Below are 21,101 nucleotides of genomic sequence, written 5' to 3'. Positions count from 1 at the left end.
ATTATACACAGAAAGAAGCAAATGATAAATAATTATTAAATAAATAATAAAGCAGTAGCAAACCAGAAAAGAAGAAGGAAGAAAATAAAATATAAATATAATAAAATAAAAATACACAAAAAAAGAAGCAGTAGCAAACCAGAGAAGAAGGAAGAAAATAAAACAGCAGCACTGCAGATGTCCCAAGTCTCCCGGAAGACATGGGAGTCTACCGCAAGTCAGGTAAAATCGCCCGGAATCTAGAATGTGCATGCAGACCCAGAGTGTTTTTTTTTTTTTTTTTTTAACCCCCAATCGCGTGAGAGAAAGAGAGGGAGAGGGAGAGAAAGGCGCTCTCCTTGTGTGCATACTCCTGAAGCACATGCAAAACAAAGAGGGTTCTGATTGGCCTGTTCTCTGCAAAGAGTCTGTGAGTCAGCCAATCAGTTTTCAGTGTGGGTGGGCAGTGTGTTTTTTTTCTTCCTGGACGAGATGCGGTCAGGAGCATCATGGCTCCCATCAAAACTCATTTCTCCTTTGAATTTTCTAAAGTATATCCATATTCTTTGGTGTGTGTGTGCAAGGTTTTTTTTTTTTTTTTTGTATTCCAAGTCCACACCCAGGGCCACCTGCCTGAAATAAATTTTTGCAACTTGGGATGTCTTGCACTGCTGTCGCTGGTCCACTCTAACCAGCTCAACACACACTACTGACACACTAATCACCATTCTAGAGAATGACCCACCAAGCAACTAATAGCTGCTCTGTGGTCGTCTCTCCTGTGGGGTCCTGACCATTGAAGAACAGCGTGAAATGAGAATAATAACTAATTATGCAAAAAAAAAAAAAAAAAAAAAACAGATAGAGAACTACAGTCTGTAATTACAGAACTACAAAGTGTCCTATATGCCTGGTGGAGCTGAAATAACAAATAATGGGTATAGATACAAGGACCTGTGTATTTTGAATACGCTGTATATGTTTGTATTTGTCTACAACTCAGAAAGTAGAAAACTATGGTTATTGTAGAGACAGATTTTATGCTTCATTATTATAATCATTGATTAAAGCAGAGCAGACAAGACTCGTTTCTGTGAACTGTTGTGGTTCTGTTTGACGCCATTCTGCTGGGCTACAAGGGAGACTAATGGCTAAAAACAGTGCTTAAGGGAGCCGTATTTCCACCATTTTCACAATTATTGTTTTGTGTGATAGATGTTTTGCCGGGCTGTTTCAGCAACAGCAGTAAAGGAGAAGGCTGAAGGCTCTTTTTGTTGATTTTGTGATATTTAGAGATGCTATCGCTGAAAGCAGTCATTACTGAATAGCACAGAGTCACTCAGACTGACTCCCTTGGAGACAAAGTTTAGCCTCGGTCACAGGAACACTACAAAACTAACAACGATAATCACTCATGTACTGTATCTACAGCACTTCTGGAATTAGCCGTAACATTAGAACCAGCAACAGGTGAAGTGAACAAGATTGGTTATGTATTTTGCGACAGAGGTACCTGCCAAGGGGTAAGAAATCTGTTGGCCAAAATTGAACAAAAAATACCAAGTAATTTTCATTAATGTTTATAACATAAATTAAATATGCAAGCTGTATTGTAGTGTCACCAGGGCAGGAGTAACATAACCAAGCCGTTGAGAGCATAAAATAACCGCCAGCTGGTTCTCTCTAAAAACAAACCAAACAAACTCACTCAAGTTTTTGCCATTTTTGGCCAAATCATTTTGTCTGATCAATTTTCAGTGCTTTCCTGTCTGGCAAGTGTAAGAATCTGAGACACTGATAGGGGCCAAAGACTGTAGTAACAGAAGGAAAACTGGGACAGAACAGCTCCAAAATAACAGAGCTTGTAGAGTGTTCTTGGTATCCAGGGGTCAGTACACTTTCAGACAATACAGGTAAATCAAATCAGGAAATCAATATCCACTATCCTTGTGTTTAAAAAAAAAATAGGGAAATATGGCTCCATTATTGCAGTATTTTTTTTTGTATATGCTAAGTTGAATTTTAGCTTTATTCCCCCTCCTGATGTTTGGGTAAACGGTGGATATGGGTCTCTGCCAATTATTTGTCATTTTAGGAGAGGACCAGTGATCATAGGTGGTCATTTCTGTCTCTAAATTAAGCCACTCAAAGGGACTATGTCCTGGTCTTGTGATGCTACAATTTGAAATGAACAACAAAGCAGACCCCTAACTGTACATTGATAAAGGAGTTGTGACATGTACTCTAGCACTAGCTCTAGTCTTGCAACCATGTAAAATACCAAAGCAACCACTTAGCAACCTCAAAGCAGCAACATGGTATTTTGCAAGGCAAAAAGGCAACCATCTAGAAACAACCACTTAATTATTTCTCTTGGGGCTCCGAATAGTCCAGCGGGCTAAGCGCTGCCACTATGATCAGTAGATCGCTGGTTCGAATCCTGTTCATGTAGCTTGGCATCGGCTACTAAAGCCCCAAGAGAGCACACATGCCTTTGCTCTCTCTGGGTGGGTAGATGGCACTCTCTCCTCACATCACTCCAAAGGGTGATGTCGATCAGCACAAGGCATCTGTGAGCTGATGTATCGGCACCGAGTCGATGCGCGTTCCTCTGAGCGCGCTCGGTGGTGGCTGACTTTACATGCATCGGAGGGGGCATGTGCTAGTCTTCACACTCCTGGTGTGTTGGGGAATCACTAGTGATAGGGGGAGTCCTAATGAGTTGGTTTGGGTAAATGGCAGTGTAAACTGGGGAGAAAATGGGAAATAAATTAGAAATAAAATTATATTTAAAAAATGTTTCTTTTGAATGATTGGCTTGGGAACTTGGAAACCTGATGACTTCTTGGCTATGTATCATAAATACCTAGATGTCCATGGACCTCACTTTGAGAATCATGGTTTTAAAGTAATAACACAAATATATGACGAATATTTAAGGAATCTCTAAGGTCTGTAGTCTGAAATAAAAAAAATCAAAAAAAGTTTTAACAGAAGATGGATCTGCCTGTTCGGAAAATGTCATTGTTTTGTAATGTTTTTATAATCCTCAGCATAAAGTGTATACAAACGATGGTGAATTCAAAATGCACTAATACCATACACTTTTCAGTCTTTTTAGTCTAAATAATGTACTGTTTGCACTGTATATGAGAAAGGCCTGCACGTCTATAGCCATGGCTGTTGATTATTTTTAGCACTCTTGTCACCTATACACTTTAAGACAGGGAATTTCATTTCATAGTTAAGATTTCCCTCCGGAGAGGCAAGATGTATGAAAAAGTCATCTCTCCCTCAGGGTGCTCCTGCCTGGCCATTAAAATAGCTTTTAATGATGCACAAGAAAAGCTCATTAATGAACTACTGGATCTCACACATTATCCTGATGTAGAGGCTTTGCTGTTTTTTGTTTCTGCTCTCTTGTTCTTTCTTCTTCTCTCCTTGGGTATGAAAACATGTCCACTCTGTCAGTCTCGATTTGCTAAAAAATGACATGACTTGTCATCGCCCTGACCTCGTCATGTCAGTTCGAGTTTGTGTGTTTCCAGCCATAGATTGAATGTACACAGAGATAAACTGCGAGTTTATAATGTGTACAAACACAAATTCCTTTTAGCCAGTACATTTTTTAAAATAAAGTAATGGATGAGTTAAGAATTTACTTTGTACAATTCCTCTCTAGTTTAGTAAACCAAGTGTCAACAGTTTGTAGTAGATAACAAGTAATGGCAGCTTATATCTACCAGTTAGCATTGTGCTAAAATCTTTACACATTTTATGCACATTTTATGTCTCTATAGGTGTTTTCACATCTGAAAGTCCGGACCAGGGTCTGCACTAAGATTCGTGTCTTTGTCTCTCTATACTTCACATTAACCTGTTTTTTGAATGTTGTTATGTCAAGTTACTTTGCCAGATGTTGTGACGAATTTTAGCATCTCTGCCAGTATCTGACTCCCCTTCACATACATCTGCACCACCCCAGCAGAATTCTCCTTAGATTCCTTTTATTTTTGTTTATTAATAAGGGTTAACCTACTGTTACATGAATTTAATGAATTTCCAGTCTAAGCGTTTGTTTCCATACTGCTGTTCAAAGCGCCTGCATGCTAAAAGTAGTCAGATTTCAGCACAACACCAAATTTTTTTTCACTGGTTTATGTAAAGATTGATTCAACTTCCTGAAATTGGTCTGAAAGTTCACTATACAGACGAACTGTACCATGGTTTAGTAGATCCAGACCAGGGACACTTCTTTTGGTTACACCAAACTCTGAAAAGTCCAGACTAAGCAAGGTATGTGTGAAAGCCCCCAAACAGATGTAAATATGGTTTCTGACACTGTATAATCTGTATAATGTTATCTATACTAAATCTGACTAAACTAAAGTATCAAGCATAGCTAAAAAGAGTAGCTCCCTCCCTCAAAGCTTGAATGTTAGCTGTACTTTCGTCCATATTAAATCTAAAAAGTAAGTAAAATTTTACCTCAGTAAAATTTAACTGTCTTGCTCAACACCCCACATGGGTTGAGGCAAGTCAGGATTTAAGCATGTGTTTTAATGGCTAAAGTAGCCTTGTAGCACCAGAGCTAAACTTGACATGTACTTTAGCTTCAGTACAAAGCTAAAGAAATTTTAACACAACACAAACGTTTCACTCTATTGATTGGTCAAATTATAATTTTTTTTTTTTTTTTTAAATATGGATGGCTAAAATAGCCCTGAAGATCCATGGCTAAATTAGACTAAATTAGACAAAGCTAATGAAGCAAACATCTGATACATCTCATTGTCCTGGCTAATCAAGTACATATACTGTATATCTTGAAGCGTTTTGTGTATCATTTTGGCATCACGGATGTGCCCTTTTCATTCAATTTGTTTTGATGACTTGAACATCAAATGAACTCTTAGATTTAGATGATTGATGACAGTATATACATAGAGCTAACTAACATCATCTAAATGGGTGAGATGTTGGCAGAAAGTGAACAGTTCCTGATGTTCATGTTTTGGAAGCAGGAAAAATGGGCAACTGTAAAATTCTGAGGGCTGGTTAGATGACTGACTGGGTCACATCATCTCCAAAATATCAAGCAGGTTTTGTATGATGTTCCTGGAATGCAGTGGTCTGTACCTACCAAAAAATGCCAAAGAAAGAACAACTGGTGAACCAGTGATCTAGTTATAGGAACTCATGGTTCATTTGTGTTCATTGATGATCTATGAACTTTCTACCTCACCACTTACAGGACTTGAATATGGATCTGCTTCTAATGTTGCTTCTAGTCTTTGTGCTAGATAGCACAGGACACTTTAGAGGTCTTGTGGTGTCCAGACTTTGAGAGGTCAGAGCTGTGTTGGTGTCACAAGGCAGATCTTACCAAAATTGGATAGACCAATTACCTATTTCATGAACCTTTAAACTCCCCCTATCACAAGTAATGTCCCCAACACTAGGATGGTGAAGACTAGCTCAGAGATAAATGCTGGATCCCAAGCTCTGATACATCTAGCCAACAGAAACCTGTGCCGCCTAGCATTACACCAAGAGAGATGTGGGGAGAGCACCATCTACCCACCCAGAGAGAGAGCATAGCCAACTGTGCTCTCTCTGACTCTGGCTGCTGATTGCAAGCAGCATGACCCAGGATTCAAACTCCATGATCGTAATCCTCAGTTCACGGTACACTGGTTTTCGATAAGTGGTTTTGACGTGACATGATGGTACCCGACGTACGTACCTGATGTCTACATTACCTGTCATCTGCAGCGAGACACTACTTCACAACGCCTATACAGACACTGCACTTTGTAGGGATGTTCATCTTCTCAAGGCTTTACTCTATAAACTGTGCTGCTCTCCTCTCAGCATGACGCAGTGAGGCTGAGGGGGTAGGGGCCCAAGCACCGCAGGCAGCCTATCACGGTTAGGCACATGGGAGTAAATCTCTGACTCTGTCTCTCTCCCCTCTCCCTTGTGCTTTCTCTCTCTTTCTCTCTTACTCTCGCTCCCTCTCTCTCTCTCTCTCTCTCTCTCTCTCTTTCTCTCGTCCTCTGCCGGTGCATGAAGCTTTAGCCCCAGCTCCGGCGAGCATTTGCAGCAGAGTAGAATCAACTGTCAAACAGTAATCACCTCCGCTGCCTTGCCTGCTTAAACCCGTTTTAATCACAGCGCGTTTCAACAGCAAGGGCGAGTAGATTAAGGCTCTGCTTCTGGACCATTAGAAGGATCGCCTGGAGGGTGATTAGCAAGGGATTGGCACGTCAGGGACTTAGTGCCCACGGCACTGGAGGGCATCCACTGGTGTGTCTGTGTGATTATGTGTGTGTGACTTGTCTTTCTTTGGCAGAAGAAGAGAATTTGGCAGTAGCATCACTCTGAAGTGAGTTGCATTTCATTTAGAGGTCACTTATGGTGTAGAAGTGGCAAAAGTTTTGGACTGTGGCTTCAAGCTTGAACAAGTATGTTAGTGAACTGGAAGCTTTGATAAATGCAACTTTTGGCAAACTTCTCTGGAAGCACAATGAACTTTTGTCCCATTAGAGAGGTGCCTCTACTTTAGGCTTTAGGACTTTTTGGGATCAACCCAACAAGAAACACAACTTTGGAAGTAGCTTTGGCGACCTCTTCCTTCAGTGTGACTTTATTAGGAACGTTTGAAAATGTCCAAGCCATCTCGTCTGGTCAAACCCGCCAAACAGTCAAGGAAAGAACCACCGGGCAACCGCCAACGGATGCTGATCGTCGGGGAGAGGCTGATGAGAGCCGGAAGTGAGGGCAACCTGGTGAGACCTAGACTGGAACAGGATCAGCAGCAGCTTGTCAACAGCCAGGACTGGTCTACGAAGACGTTGCCCAATCCAGGTACATGCCCTAACTTCTGTAGATAGTATTGTATTCTGTAAATATTGGCATTGATGAGTTTTGTGATTGGTATTTTGTTGAGTCAGTGTAGTTTGGTGCATGAAAAACCTACCTACTCTCAATATTGATGTCTAAAGAGTTTAATGCCTCTCAATAAGATGCCCTCAATCAAATCCATAAAGGTGCTCTATGACAAGCATTCTGAGCAGAAAAACTGATTTCACCTGTTTAACAAACTGGTCAGCCTTTAAACAAATGATGATCTGCCTACGCTTGGCTGGATACCAAACCAGTCCTTTGATCCTGCTGCTGCTGTTTTAGCTAAGTGCAAATTTAGCATGCTTCTCTCCGACCAACAAAGCAAACTTCAGACACTGTTGCTTTAATCACAGCGGTCAATTCAGCATTCAGTGTTTCTGAATCGGTATTAAAGTGATTTCACTCAGACACGCGACCACAAAAAGACCGTGCAGCTGATCAGCATTAGTGCGGGAGCCAGGTATTGTCCGGCATCCCTGACGGCAGCACATGGGCTCGTGCCGGCATTATCCGCTGATGCCGCCTCTGTATGGGAGGGATTAGCAGCTCCGTCTGTGTCTTTGCTGATTAGATACATTTGTCACATTCCATCCGTCTCCTGATCTCATCAGAGCTGATCAAACCGCTCCGATAAACGCAGAAAGCTGGGAGCTGGTTATTACTGAACTTTACATATTGACCCTCAGCAGGTGAGTACAGGGGGATTCCTACTATTCAAGTTTATGGGATTTTTTGTCTGTTTATGAGAATTTTAGTGTTAGGATTTACATATAAGATTTAAAAGGGAGTTCCTTTTTTACTGGTTGATGCTGTGATTTTGTAGGTTCTTGATGTCCACAAATGATATATAACATTTTGTATTGCTAATGTTTAAGCTGATGGAGTGAGACAAAGTAAGTCAGGGAGTAAGTGAGGGAGTAAGTGAGTGAGGGAGTGAAAGTCGTAGCATTTCATTATGACAAGTAGACTTATCAGTGTTCTCACTGGTGTTATTTTTTTGTGTACACTTAAAGTTTCAAGTCATAGCGAGAGTTTGGATTATATTTTAAGATTTAAAGGTAAATTCCACTAATCTTTCCAAAATTTCTGCTTAAATCAGTAATGTAATAAAGTTATTCAGAGTGGAATTTGGTGTGAAATTGTGATTCACTATACAGAAACATATAAACTTGAATTTCTGTCTAGTGGTAGTGAATAAAGTTTCAACTGCTATAGTTTCAACACCAATTTTGCCATCTTATTTATATCTAGACCCATCAGTGTACCAACTTCTGTCTTCTGATTTTTTTAATGGAATGTTAGTAATTTAAAAAAAGTGGTAATCTGAAATTTATTTTTCTGCACATAACAGAATAGATTAATACTCAGATACTCAGATGGAATGACAAAAAAAAAGCCTCTTGACTTGAAGCGGGGTTAATTATTACAAGATCTTTCACCAGGGCGAACCCATAAAGATTTTTCTCATGCAAACACACACTAGAACTGGTGTGATGTCATGCACAAGTCCATCTGAGCTTTACATTGCGTGAATATTTGATGGTATTTGGCTAAATGCTAATGGTCTAAACCAATTTAAGACCTTTTTTAAATTATATCTACAAAGTTGGTTATTTTATTTTTCAAACTATAAGGCGCACTTAAAATTCTTAATTTTTCCCCAGAATCGTTGGTGTACCTTTTAATGCGGTATGTCTTATGTATGAATTCTACCAGTCAGGTTGTAAAGAGCACTATTAGCATTAGCTGCTTACCGTGCAAAGCACTAGCTCTTTGGCCATCCAGAGGTGAGTATTATCAACCTGTACCCTGCTGATAGCACTGCTGGGGGAGCATTAGCATTAGCTGCTAATCACAGCCCTAGCTCTTTTGCTGTTCAGAGGCGAGTTTATAGTCTGTAGGCTGCACGTTTATAGTGTTAAAACAAGCTACGTGGGACAAACTGCTAGCTAATATCGCCCTGATTTACCAGAACACGTTTCTCAGTGTAGCTCTGTTGGGTAGCTCTGTCATTAGCCGCTAACTGCTAGCGGTTAGCCGCTAATGCGAATGCTCCAGCTTTAGTGGAAATCTGTAAATCTAAGCATACTGTAAATAAATGGAAGTGCATTAATCACCGAAATAAACAGTTTTCAGGTGAAAACTCTGTGTAGATTTACATCCAGAGCTCATTTGACTTGTTTTTTTTTTTTTTTTTTAGAATTACGGTTTTGTTTATTTAGGTTAGCTTAACAGGGCGAGACCTGCTAAATTTAGAACGAAAGCTACTACTAGGTACTAGTTATTATTGTTGCATAAAATGCGCCTTATAATCCGGTGTGCCTTATGTATGAAAATACACCCGAAAATAGACGTTTATTGATAGTGTGGCTTATAATGTGAAAAATACGGTATATTTAAAGGTATTTCATCCATACTTTCCATAGCTTCCATATACAGTGTTATCATCTAGTTTAAAGACTTTTTCAAGATTTTATATCTTTATTTACATTAATCTGCACAGATGTTGAAGGTGCTCCTCTCTCTAGGTTTCCTTTAAGTTGTATGCTCTTGTCCTGTAACAGTACCTAAACTTACTTACAGCCCATTTTACTATTCAAACTGAGCCTGAAAGACCCTTGAAAGTGGTGCATGTTTTTAGAAAGCGAGTGTGTGATGGTCAGGCTGGTCTCTGCAGTGGTTTAGAGTGCACTTAAACCCCTTGACAGTGAGTTTATTTAAACAAATTAGGAAGGTCTGTCCCTGCTCTTGTCGGGTCACATTAGAAGCCGTGCAGGCTTTCCGTCTGCCTATTTGCCTATGAATAACTGTGCAAATAACTGCAGTCATGCCTATGGCTGGAACGCAGAACACAAAAATATACTAGGCTGAGGCTGTTTAACCCCTAGGAGTCTGTTATTATTACCATTATTATTATTATAGTAATTTGCTATACATTACATACAGCTTCAGAAAAAAAAATAGGAGACCATGTCAAAATAATTTTACTATTTATAGGTATATATTTGAGTAAAAAAAACATGTTGTTTTATTCTATAAACTACTATTCTATAAACCCATTGTTAGATACCATATTTTTCACACTATAAGGTGCACTTAAAATCCTTTAATTTTCAAAAAAATTGTCAGTGAACCTTATACATTTTATTATTTCACCAAATATTGATTTAAACTCTTCTTTGGAGGAATGGTGTAGTGGATATATGTTGTACAGTGCTCCACAGCACTCCAATCTTTGTTTTTGTAATGAGCTCATAACAATGTACTTTCTTTTAATTATTGATGCTCTCTAATTGAGCATATTATACTAGTAATTTTTATGATTATTAATACTAAGGTTGAAATCTATATCCATGTTCTGCTGTCAATTGCTTTGAATTGCTTCTTTCATTACTCCTGCTTCCCTTACTGCTCTTACCCACTGTTTCCTTCCTCTCCTTCCTTCTCTCCCAGCTCTTAAGCATGACAAAGCAAGGCTACAGAACTGTGCAGTCATGGATAGTATAATCAATGCCTTTCTCTGGGAGAACTGCACCCGAGTCTTGTGCGATTCGGCATTCCAGCGCTGATGAAATTAAATTAATCGTCCGTCAAAATCTGATGCCCCGCCATGCTCTATTTTTGGGGGAGAAAGAGAAATGTGTTTCAAGAGCAGGTGATGTTAATCGTAATGAGGCGGCAGGCTGGCGGAGGCTGGGGAAATGGTCTGCAAGGCTGGAGATAATTTGCCTCTTTATCCAGCGTATGGTCTCATTGTCCCGGTGCAGCTCCTCCAGCCCGCCTGCTGAGAAAATGCCCACTGTTCGGTCCCCTGAGAAGGTGCTTCTAAAGCACTGAATTGATTTGCTTTGTTCAGTTAGTGTTGAGATATGTCACCATTTTACAGTCAGAAGGGAGGGCGCTGTCGTCTTTTAAAGAGATGGAAGAAAAGGATCATCTATGCATCGGTATTGGCTTTTCAGCCAAAATATACCATTAGTTGATATTTCTCTAGACAATTCCTTAATCAGTTCCTTTGTTCCCATTCACCTGATTACTGATCATTTTCAACTTTGTTTCCACATTAGTCTCTGTAAATCCCTCTTGTTTCAATTAGTATTGCCAAAGTATTGCCAACACATGTTTGAAGTGGTTAAAAAAATGACATTTATATAAATGCTTTCATAAACATAGATGTGGTTGAGAGTATAAATTGAAAAGATGTACTTTTTATTGGCTGAAGAAATGTTTATACATATAAGAACTCAGTATTTACTCTTTCCTTTCTCTTTATGTGAGAGTGATTTTGTGCAAAGTACTTATAAACTTGTTTTATATACCTATATACCTATTCAAACTTGTAAAAAAGAGGTAGAAAATGTGTTCTTTTTAAGATGCACTGCTACCAGTGGTGGATTAAGGTGATCAGGGTTCCTAGGCTACACTTTGAATGAGCCCCCCTATCCAAAAACTTTTTTACACATGCACACACACCCCCCAAAAAAAATAAAAATAAATATATATATATATATATATATATATATATATATATATATATATATATATATATATATATCACTTAAAATATTTCTTTATAATTGTATTAATCACAACAATATTCTGTGATTAATTATAATTAAAATCATGATGTATTTTTTAGACATATCTCAGGGAAGTTTTGATGATTTTTATTTTTTTTAGTAATTCAGCCACTTTAGGAGCTTTAATAGAAGAAAGAAATGCTTGTGTAGCTGAATATTCTACTTTGAACAACCTGGAAACATGCCATCAGCTGTGTGTGTGTGTGTGAGTGTGCACACACACAAGAGAGAGAGAAAGAGAGAGCATCTGAGAGTCTTCAGCACAGTGTTATAGGTCCATAGGTAGCTTGCTGGATTAGTGTTATTGTTATCTAGGCATATGATAAACTGTGCAACAGTGCGAGTGGCCACGTGAAACACTCACACAGACAAACTCAGGCTGCAGCCTGGGGTAGCCTGTGTGTTAATCCACCCCTGAACAGGGGTGTCACCCTGTTTTCCTTCTAATAAACCCAACACATAGACCTGTAAAGCTAAGCTAAATTAAGTAAACCAAAACAAGCGCTGGATGTTAATCTACACATATTTCTCTCCTAAAAAATGTTTATTTGGGTGAGTAAAGTGCTTCTGTTTATTTTTACAGTAAGGTTAGATTTCCAGATTTACACTAATGCCGCTCGACAGCGCTACTCTGAGGAATCCTGAGTGTTCCTATATGACAGGGGGATATTAGCTAGTGGTTTGTCTTACATAGTTTGTTTTAACACAGTAAAAGAACGCAGGCTACAGTCCGATATACTTGACTCTGGATGAGGATAGAGATAATACTTAGCACAGTTAGCAGGTAATGCTAATGCTGCTGCTCCAGCAGTGCTAGCCGGGGTTAGCAGAAGACTACAGGCTGACAATGTTTACTTCAGAATGACAAAAGAGCTAGCGCTTAGCGTGGTTAGCGGCTAATGCTAATACTGCTGGAGAACTAAACTGAAACTCCTGTGTAATGCTGCACTTCAGCAGATTGGCTTTACTGCTCCTTACAATCTGACTGGTAGAATTCATACACAAGGTGCATTGATGGTTTGGGGGAAAATTAAAGGATTTTAAGTGATTTTAAAGTACAAAGACAAGTCAACACAATTAGTAGAAGAATCTGATAATTTACAGATTACTGTAAATGATTTTGACTTTGACACAGCTTTTTTCTTCTGTAGTTGCGTAACTTTCCCGGAACTGCCTCTCACAGCGATATGGTAATTACATCAAACTCCATGTGTTGCTTGCTCGGCCTAATCCACGGGCAGTGATTTGGTCAGACAGCTGTGTGTGTTGATCATGGGGATGTATGTGCCTGCCCTCAGTGCCAGCTAAGCTCACTGGCATTTGTAGTTTTTTTATAGCCCTGCTTTAGCCTTTGCTCCGTTCAACACACAGCAACAGCAGCAGCAGCAACAGCAGCAGCAGCAGAAATGTAACACACTTCCCTCCACACACCTATCCACTCATTTCCAATTTCAGCCTGCTTCCCTGGCGCTGGGTGTGCAGTGGAAATCATGTGATGATTCTCCTTTGGCTCTCAGCTCGGTTCGCCGTGAGCAATCCTGACGCACACATACACAAACACACACAGACCGTGGATTGGAGTTAGGAGTTCAGGCTGAGTTCAGTAGTGAACAGAGCAAACCTGTAACGACAGCTGATCTGAACATGCTTTTGCTGTCTCAGACTTTACCTCAGGTAGGTTTCTGCTGCTGCTGCTCTTGTGAAACAGAGCAATGCGGTACAGAAACAATGGAGCTAGCAATGTTTCTGGATCAGTTTCTGGTGACAGGCTATGTTCAGCTGAAAAAAGTGGCTCAAATATGACTTCCTCACCAACTCTGATGTTTATTTTAGGCTGTTGACTTTACATCTTTTTTAATGTGACCCATATCTGACATTTGTCTGAACATTTTGAATTGTGTAGCTGAGAAGAGAAACCTACACTACAGTATGGAGTAACATTCAAAAAGCTACTTGAAACTTTACTACGCAAAACAGAACCCTCACGTTAACCATGTCCACTTTTCTGGGCTCTGAGGCAACTAGGATGGACCATCACACAATGGAAATGTGTATTGTGGTCAAATAAATCAGTATTTCCAAATTATTTTAATAAGAAAAGGACACCATGTGCTCAAGGCCAACAACAAAAAAGAACCTCTTGTTTCAGCCAGTCATTGCGAAGTATTGCCAACACATTTTGTCACTGCATAAAAATAGGTTTCCTATCTGTTGCGTTTTTTTGAAGAAATTGACACAACGGCCACATAGAGAATGCTGCCTTCAAGATCACATGTTTTCTAAGGATGTCCATTTATTAAAAAAAAAAAAAACAATGCAAAACCACATGCTGCACACCTTATAAAGGCAGGTGGAGGAAAAGGATATGTGTCTCTGCAAATTGCAATTTGGGCTGAGCGATACTGCAAAATTTGGTATTGATCCAATGCCAAGTAAATACAGGGCCAGTTACCAATGCCGATACCAATACTGATACTTTTTACTACTACCATCTACTTTTGTGTAGGGGACAGCAATGTATCATAATTCATAAGTCAACCAATATACAAATTTGAATGACTTATTAAATTCAGGCAAATTATTATTATTTTTTTATTAAGTAACTCAGAAATGTTTATAGAAAACTTAAAACTTAAATTTCCCTTTTGGGGTGGTAATCAGCATTTGCAATTAACAACCACAAGTTTTTTCCCTAATGTTCCTTTGACAGTTAACATAAAATATTTATTCAGCCATACTCATATTTCAGGTTTGAGGCATAGCTATGTCATTTTGTAGATAGCATATCTATTTTTCAGTTTTTTTTTTTGCAGTAAATTCAATTATTATTTCAACTGACTGAATATATTCCCTATGTGACTATCTGAATAGTCTATTAATCAGTCTGCTAAATTACTGTAATGACCAATTACACTGAAAAATAACATTAGCCTATCTAATGTTGGAAATGACTAAATGTTACTTTCACTTCACTATACGCTACCTGGATATTGTTGCCCAAAAGCCTCTGCAGGGGTTAGCTGTAAAAAAACTCCAAACGACGCTCCTCTGCTGTTCGCGGTGCAGTGAGAGTGTGTAGCAGTGGAGGGGGGAGGGGCTAACTGAGCATGAGTGTAGTGAGAGACGAGAGGTGTGTCACTCTTTAAAGGCCTGAAGTTGTACCAAAGATAAGCTGAAACTTAAGAATCGATCTCATCACACAAGTATCGATCAATACCCAATACCAATGTTTGTATCAATACTATCGATATTTCAAATCGATCCGCCCACCACTACTGTAAATACCTCTTGTTTCAGCCAGTCGTTGCGAAGTATTGCCAACAAATTTTGTCATTGCGTATCAATCATTGTCCTACCTGTTGCTTTTTTAGAAGAAATTGACACCATATGCTCAAGGCCAAAAAATAAAAAATATGGCATGACATTAGGATTGCAGAGGGAATAGGACATTATAACTCCTTAATCACTTTAGCGATTAATGTTCTCTGTACATTCTTAACTTTTGAAAATATTGTTTTGAAGGTCTGAAATGCAGAAATGGAAGTTGAGCAGACAAAACATTAAATATCATGGGATCATACTGTCTGCAATTCAGTGGCGTGCAGTGAATATAGTGGGTACCCCTTCTGCAACCCCATCCCCCCCCCCCCCCCAAGCGACACATAGATAAATAACTACATATTCTCTGTCTCGACTGAATTATATGAACTTAGTACACATAAACAGCCCACAGATACAGCTAAAAAACACAAAAGTATACAATAGACCCAACAATCAATGCTTAATGTTCCTACAAGTACAGCCGTTCAACAAATATCACTCATTTGTATGTCGACAGTCCACCAGGGCAGCCAAAACATTAAATACACACAAAAAAAATCATCAGTCATGTAGCCTTTTATTGTGAATTAGTTTCACACTGAAGAACAGCCTTTAAAGGGGCTTTTTAATATGATATGACACAATACCTGTCTTATTTGCAGTCGCAATTCTGTGATAGTTACTGAATTAAGCCAGCATGTTCGCTGTTTTACCACTAATCATTGTGTACCCCTTCAGCAGAGCGCTCAGAAGGGGTTAGATAGCCATGGCCCCGCCCCTGGAGTGAAAATCATGAATCTGATTGGTTAGATTGTCCTTGACTTTTTTAACAGACTTATTACTACACCCTTCTCAAAATCAGGAGAAGGGTCCACGAGCAGACACAGGGGGGCAGAAGCCATTTAAAAAAGCTTTGATTGGTTAAAACCGCTGTCATTCAGATAAGAGTCCTGTAGCACCTGAAAACACAGACTAATGCTTTGAATTAGGTGCTGTTTTTTATTTTAGTTAGTTTATAAAATAGGTCCATACACTTACAATAACTATAATATATATTTCCTGATTAAATATTATGTAATTATTTACATGCACTTATTGTCACCCCTTCTCTGAAGGGTTAGAAGGGCCTCACTGCACACCACTGCTGCAATTAATCTAAAGTAAATGTAATAAACACTGTAATTATATAATAAATGAAAACAAACCAGAACCAGTTTGCATTAAGCAAACAGCTTCATCAGTGGCTAAATATCTTCTATTTACTGTCAAGCTGATCAGTCAGCATTCTCCGGTTTCTTGGTTCTCTGTTCCAGTTTCTGCGTGCCTTTCAGTAGCCCTGGCTCTCAGCATGGTCTTTTTACTGTTAGCGCCGTGATTCTCAGGAGTGGGCCTGAATCCACACCGCAGCCTCCTTGGCATAGATCTCTGGCCTCAGCTGTTAAAGAATCATGTTTCCTCCAGAGTTAAAGAGCTGGCTATAAAGAGAGAGACAGGAAAACACTGAACAGCACTCATTACATCTTGATTACTATGTGTTAAAAGACTGGGTCTAAAAGCTTTATTTGGAAATATGTTAAAATGTGGTATTTTGGAAATAGCAGTAACAGTTTCTACTCTACTATAATGGCTTTACACTTAATAATTTGATTGCATTTAGCCTCATAAGATGAGCGCACCAGTGAGGTCTGGTGCTTTGATGTTGGATGATTAGTTGTATCTAACATAGTTTCCAAGAACAGCACTAACTTTTTTTCAAAATCTTTTTAACAACATGGGAAGGATAAAGCTTCAACTGTCTACCCATGGCATACATTTAAATTTTAAAGCATAAAATTGAGCTAAAGTCGTATAAAGGTGGTGCGAATGCTCGCTGGTCTGTGGCTCTCTAACTGAAGCTCTCTTGCTGTGGTTGATTCATCAGCTTTCTTTAACATTTAGGCAGCTAGCTGGCTTTCTAAGATTTCTGCTATGCATCCCAGCGGTCTCCATCAGCTCTCTTCACCACATTCCTGGCAGAAAGTGAGCTAGAGTGGCTACACTCGTGGCTAACCACAGAGAATAGGAGTCTAGGCCAAGATTTATGGGAAACCTCAGGCTTAACTTCAGATTTAAAACCCGTTCCTTCATATGGTCCCCTTTAGCAGAGTTGTAGACATGCTACTTGAGAAGCGGGCGTCTTCTTTGTAGGCCATTGTTGTTGTGATTTAGCAATTTTGGTGATTTATGGGGAGAATCATAAAGAATACAATGATCTTTATAGCAAATATCATAAATCAGAGAACGATTTTGGGTCCACTAAGCTTACCTCAGGCACCAAGCTTTTCATTGCTCATTCATAACATATACACATTAACCATAACATTAAAGCCACTGATGAGAAGGGAAATTAAAAGCATTGATTGATGGCTAGTCAGATGCCCAATGTTTGAAGTCCTGTAACCGGTGGCCTTGCCTTACAGTCTACAGGTGTTTTATTCCAACCAGACAATGCCTGTACTGCTGCCATCACAAGAGTAATGCCATGGTCAGCTGAATAAAGTGTTCCCAGTATACAAATGTCACTACCTTCCGAAAGAAAATCCAGTCAACCAATGAGAGGGTCATAGCAGATACTTTGTTAAGTTGGTGACAGGTCACTGACTGCAGTATAAATCATGTTTTTATATATTATTGAGTCAAGCGGCTTTGCCAATAAGGACTTTTGTCATAGGCACTCAAGCCTCATTTGTGTGATTCATGGAGATTACAAATGGACAACGTACATGATGCTGATGTTCTAGCTCATCATCTATTGGCATAAACTTACACAGAGTAAAGTAAAATGTTGATTACTTTACACATTATTGGCATATGCTATTCATATATATTTTAAGTAACATATTTACGTACTATATATACCGAATTATATTTTATGGTCTATATCATAAATAAGGCGCCTAGGTAAACTGTAAATCTTAAAACTGTTTATTTGCATCGCTTCTGTTTGTTTAAAGTATGCTTAGATTTCCAATATTTTAGCATAGTTAGCAGCAGCCCTAGCCACGGTGGATGGCGAAAGAACTAGCGCTGTGGTTAGTAGCTAATGCTAACACTTCTCCAGCCTTGGTGCTGGAGAAACTCCACTAAACCTTCTTTATAATGCTGCACTTAATGCTGACTTTACTGCTCTTCACAACCTGACTGGTGGAATTCATACATAAGGTGCATTGTCGATTTTTTGGGAAAATTAAAATATTTTAAGTGTGCCTTATAGCCCAAAAATAATGGTACTACTTTATAACTACTAATCATTGTTTGTTACTTATAGATGTTATGCAATTCATGTGAAGGCGGAATTTAAATAGTGTTAAAATATTTTGCTCCACTCATCATAAAAAAAAGGTGCATCCAGAAAGAAGCGTCAGACTGCAAACTTATTCAGAAAGAAGATACTATAAAGGGGCAGCACGGTGGCGCAGTGGGTAGCACTTTCACCTCACAGCAAGACGGCCTGGGTTTGATACCTGGCTGGGGCGACCCGGGTCTTTCTGTGTGGAGTTTGCACGTTCTTCTCGTGTCTGCCCGGGTTTCCTCAGGGTGCTCCAGTTTCCTCCCACAGTCCAAAGACGGCACGTTCAGGCTAATTGGATGTCGGATAAGATTGCCCCTAGGTGTGAGTGTGTCTGTGTGTCTGTCTGTGTATGTCTGCCCTGTGATGGATTGGCGGCCAGGGTGTATCCTGCCTTCCACCTGATGCCGGCTGGGATTAAGCAGTTGACGATTAGTGAGTGAGTGAAGATACTGTAAAGATTACCTGATGAAATAATAATACATTAACAACAACATAACATAATATTTATATGCCCAATATTTATTAAGCTACACCTACCGAAGTAGTTTGCAAAGTCTGTGTATCCCAACTTGTCCAAAGTCTTGGCATAGAGTTGTAGAGGTTCCTAATGGTGTCCTGCAATAATTCATCCCCAAGCAGCTCAAATATTCCTCCACATGTTGCGGAGGAGGAGTGGCCTGAAGTGCAGGTATCACAGTGTGCTGTGCAGTTTATCACGATGCCATATTCTGTTTGGTCGTCAGTCTATTACAGGAACTTGGACAGCCCAATGTTACGATAATACGATTCTGCAACCATTGATCTTACAGTATATTTTCTGAATGCTTACTTTAGTGGGATATTCCAGCAGTACAATGCTCGTGCACATGCTAATAGGTCTGCATCGCCAGAACTATTCCTGACTGAAAATGTATTAAATAGTATTTTGACACACTATCAACGCAATATTTGAGCTGCATGGGATGGATTATCGCAAGACACCATTAGGAACCTCTACAACTCTATGGCAGATACCTGGAAAGTTGAGTTACACATTGTGGTCCACGCCAAAAAGGATAAAATATGAATATTTTATCCTTTAGTAACATCTATTAACTTTAATTTTTCTTTCAAACTGCATTGCATTTTGATACTTCATACTGGGTGCAATTTTTTTTTTTTGATTATGAGTGTAACAAAAAGTGTCCCTATGTTTTTGTGATGCTCAAAAAACATCTGTGTGGTTCATGTGGTTCTCCGTATTTCTATTGTTTTCCAAGTGATTCATCTTCAGCTATCTAAAGCATGCAGCATTCTCTCGCCGAATATACAGTATGCTGCCGAGTGTGAACGGTTCGAGCCTTCAGGGTACGTGTTGCAGCCTATACGCATTGTGAGGCCGCCATTTACTTCACATGAACTGAAGTTCTCTCAGCCCTCTGTCATATTCACTGAGTCAGCCGTAACGCGCTGCCATGTCATGCAGTCGGAGCTTTAAAATGGAGTTTGATGTCTGGCTATGCAAAAGAACATGAAACCACAACACAAACACGCCTTTTCTCTTATATAAGCGAGAACACATCTTCACGCTTCACTTGAAACGTCCCCCATTTTAAGACAGTGACACTGCTTCTTGTGAAATTCTGAATTCTGTTTACCCCTAGCCGCTAACAGGGGCTGACAAATCACAGCAGTGTTTCATAACAGCGAGTCTTCCGAGGTCGAGGATATGGTTTTTTTCTCACTGTTCCAGACTTTGATAAGGAGACAGTGGTCTCGATATGATTGCACCACTTCACATGGTCAGTACGGCCATTCTCTGTCCAGCCATGGTCTGCATAGTGTCCCCTGCTGCTAATGTTTTGATTGCTTTTTCATTTTTGTTGACTATTTTTTTTAAAGTGATGAAAAACAGACAGAGCTGAACTGTATAGACATGCTTTTCTTAAAATGATAGTTCAGCCAAAGGGCAAACCAAGCCTCACTTGCCCATAACCTAGGGGAGACCAGAAAGTGTTTTTTTGAGGTAACATTTTGGGCTATATCATACACCCTGCGCAGGGCATGACGCGATGCTCTTTGCTATCTTACACCCAAACAATAGTCTATTTTCACACCTTGCCCCAGTGCCATCAAAATAGTGTGGTGGTGGTCTGGAAGTAAAGTGTGTTAATTTTAGTAAATTTCTGGTGTGTTGCTATTTTGGTGGTGGAAAACACAGGTGCGCCACTGACTGAAATTAACCTAGACTACATCAGATCGTCAGAGTCCATCCCTATATTCGTGTACACCCCCGCTTGTTAAACTCAGTCACACTGATGCGCTGCAGAACACAAACCCAACTTTTATCTCCACAATAAACAGGATGAAGGATAAACCAACATTACTCTTCCCTTAAATAAGCTGCTTGCGCACCTTCACAGCGTAAACACACAGGTCATTATACCCTCTGCTGGGATGCACAAAAGCGCTACACTGTTAAAATACGAACACGCCAAAGTCAGAGCTCAGCTGCCTTTTAAAGGTATGACAACTGTCAATGCATTAATTATGTTAGCTCAGGGGCGTCAGAAGCATGTATAATTTGGTGGGATATTTATTTGTATGAATAAGGTGCCATTTCCTGCATTCTGGTGTATTTTAAACAGGTTGTTAAACACCTAATTTTACCTCCAAAAGAGAAATTATTTTATTCATTTTATACGTGCTGATAAAAGTACTAAACTTAAACCCAAACAGAAATCGTTCAGCATTTAATGTGGCTCGGGGTTAATTAATATAGCATAAGAATAAGGTTTTAGTAAAAGCTGGACATTGTTAGATGGCAATGGGGCTGACATTACCTCCTCTAGCTGCTTGCACCATTACTGTCTATGCACTGATTGCACTGATCATTCATTGTACTTGCATGTGCTGAATTGTTGTTGGCAGCCCGGAAAACCTGGAGTGGACTTTCAGCATATTTGGAATCTTTTGCAGCATCCTAGAAGCAGCGCTGGGTA

The 21,101-nt window shown here is 39.5% G+C and overlaps 1 protein-coding gene across 10 annotated transcripts in view; it reads left to right on the top strand.

The window, feature by feature from the left end:
- Nucleotides 1-6,070: 6,070 nt before the first annotated feature.
- si:ch211-207d6.2 (sickle tail protein homolog) overlaps nt 6,071-21,101 on the top strand; it is a 119,675-nt gene continuing 104,644 nt past the window's right edge. For 5 of the 10 annotated variants that reach the window (XM_049478486.1, XM_049478488.1, XM_049478492.1 and 2 more), the window contains exon 1: nt 6,072-6,849. In XM_049478486.1, coding sequence (XP_049334443.1) covers nt 6,648-6,849 — 202 coding nt within the window. In that variant the 5' untranslated portion in view covers nt 6,072-6,647. Of the gene's footprint in view, nt 6,850-7,485; nt 7,578-21,101 lie in introns of those variants that run through there. The other 5 variants (XM_049478495.1, XM_049478494.1, XM_049478493.1 and 2 more) reach the window with 3 other exon arrangements.

Source organism: Astyanax mexicanus, chromosome 4 (assembly GCF_023375975.1).
Source record: "Astyanax mexicanus isolate ESR-SI-001 chromosome 4, AstMex3_surface, whole genome shotgun sequence".
In the NCBI taxonomy this organism is placed as follows: Eukaryota; Metazoa; Chordata; class Actinopteri; order Characiformes; family Acestrorhamphidae; genus Astyanax; species Astyanax mexicanus.
Note: the sequence above shows the minus strand (reverse complement) of the source record. Positions and strands in the feature narration are given on the sequence as shown.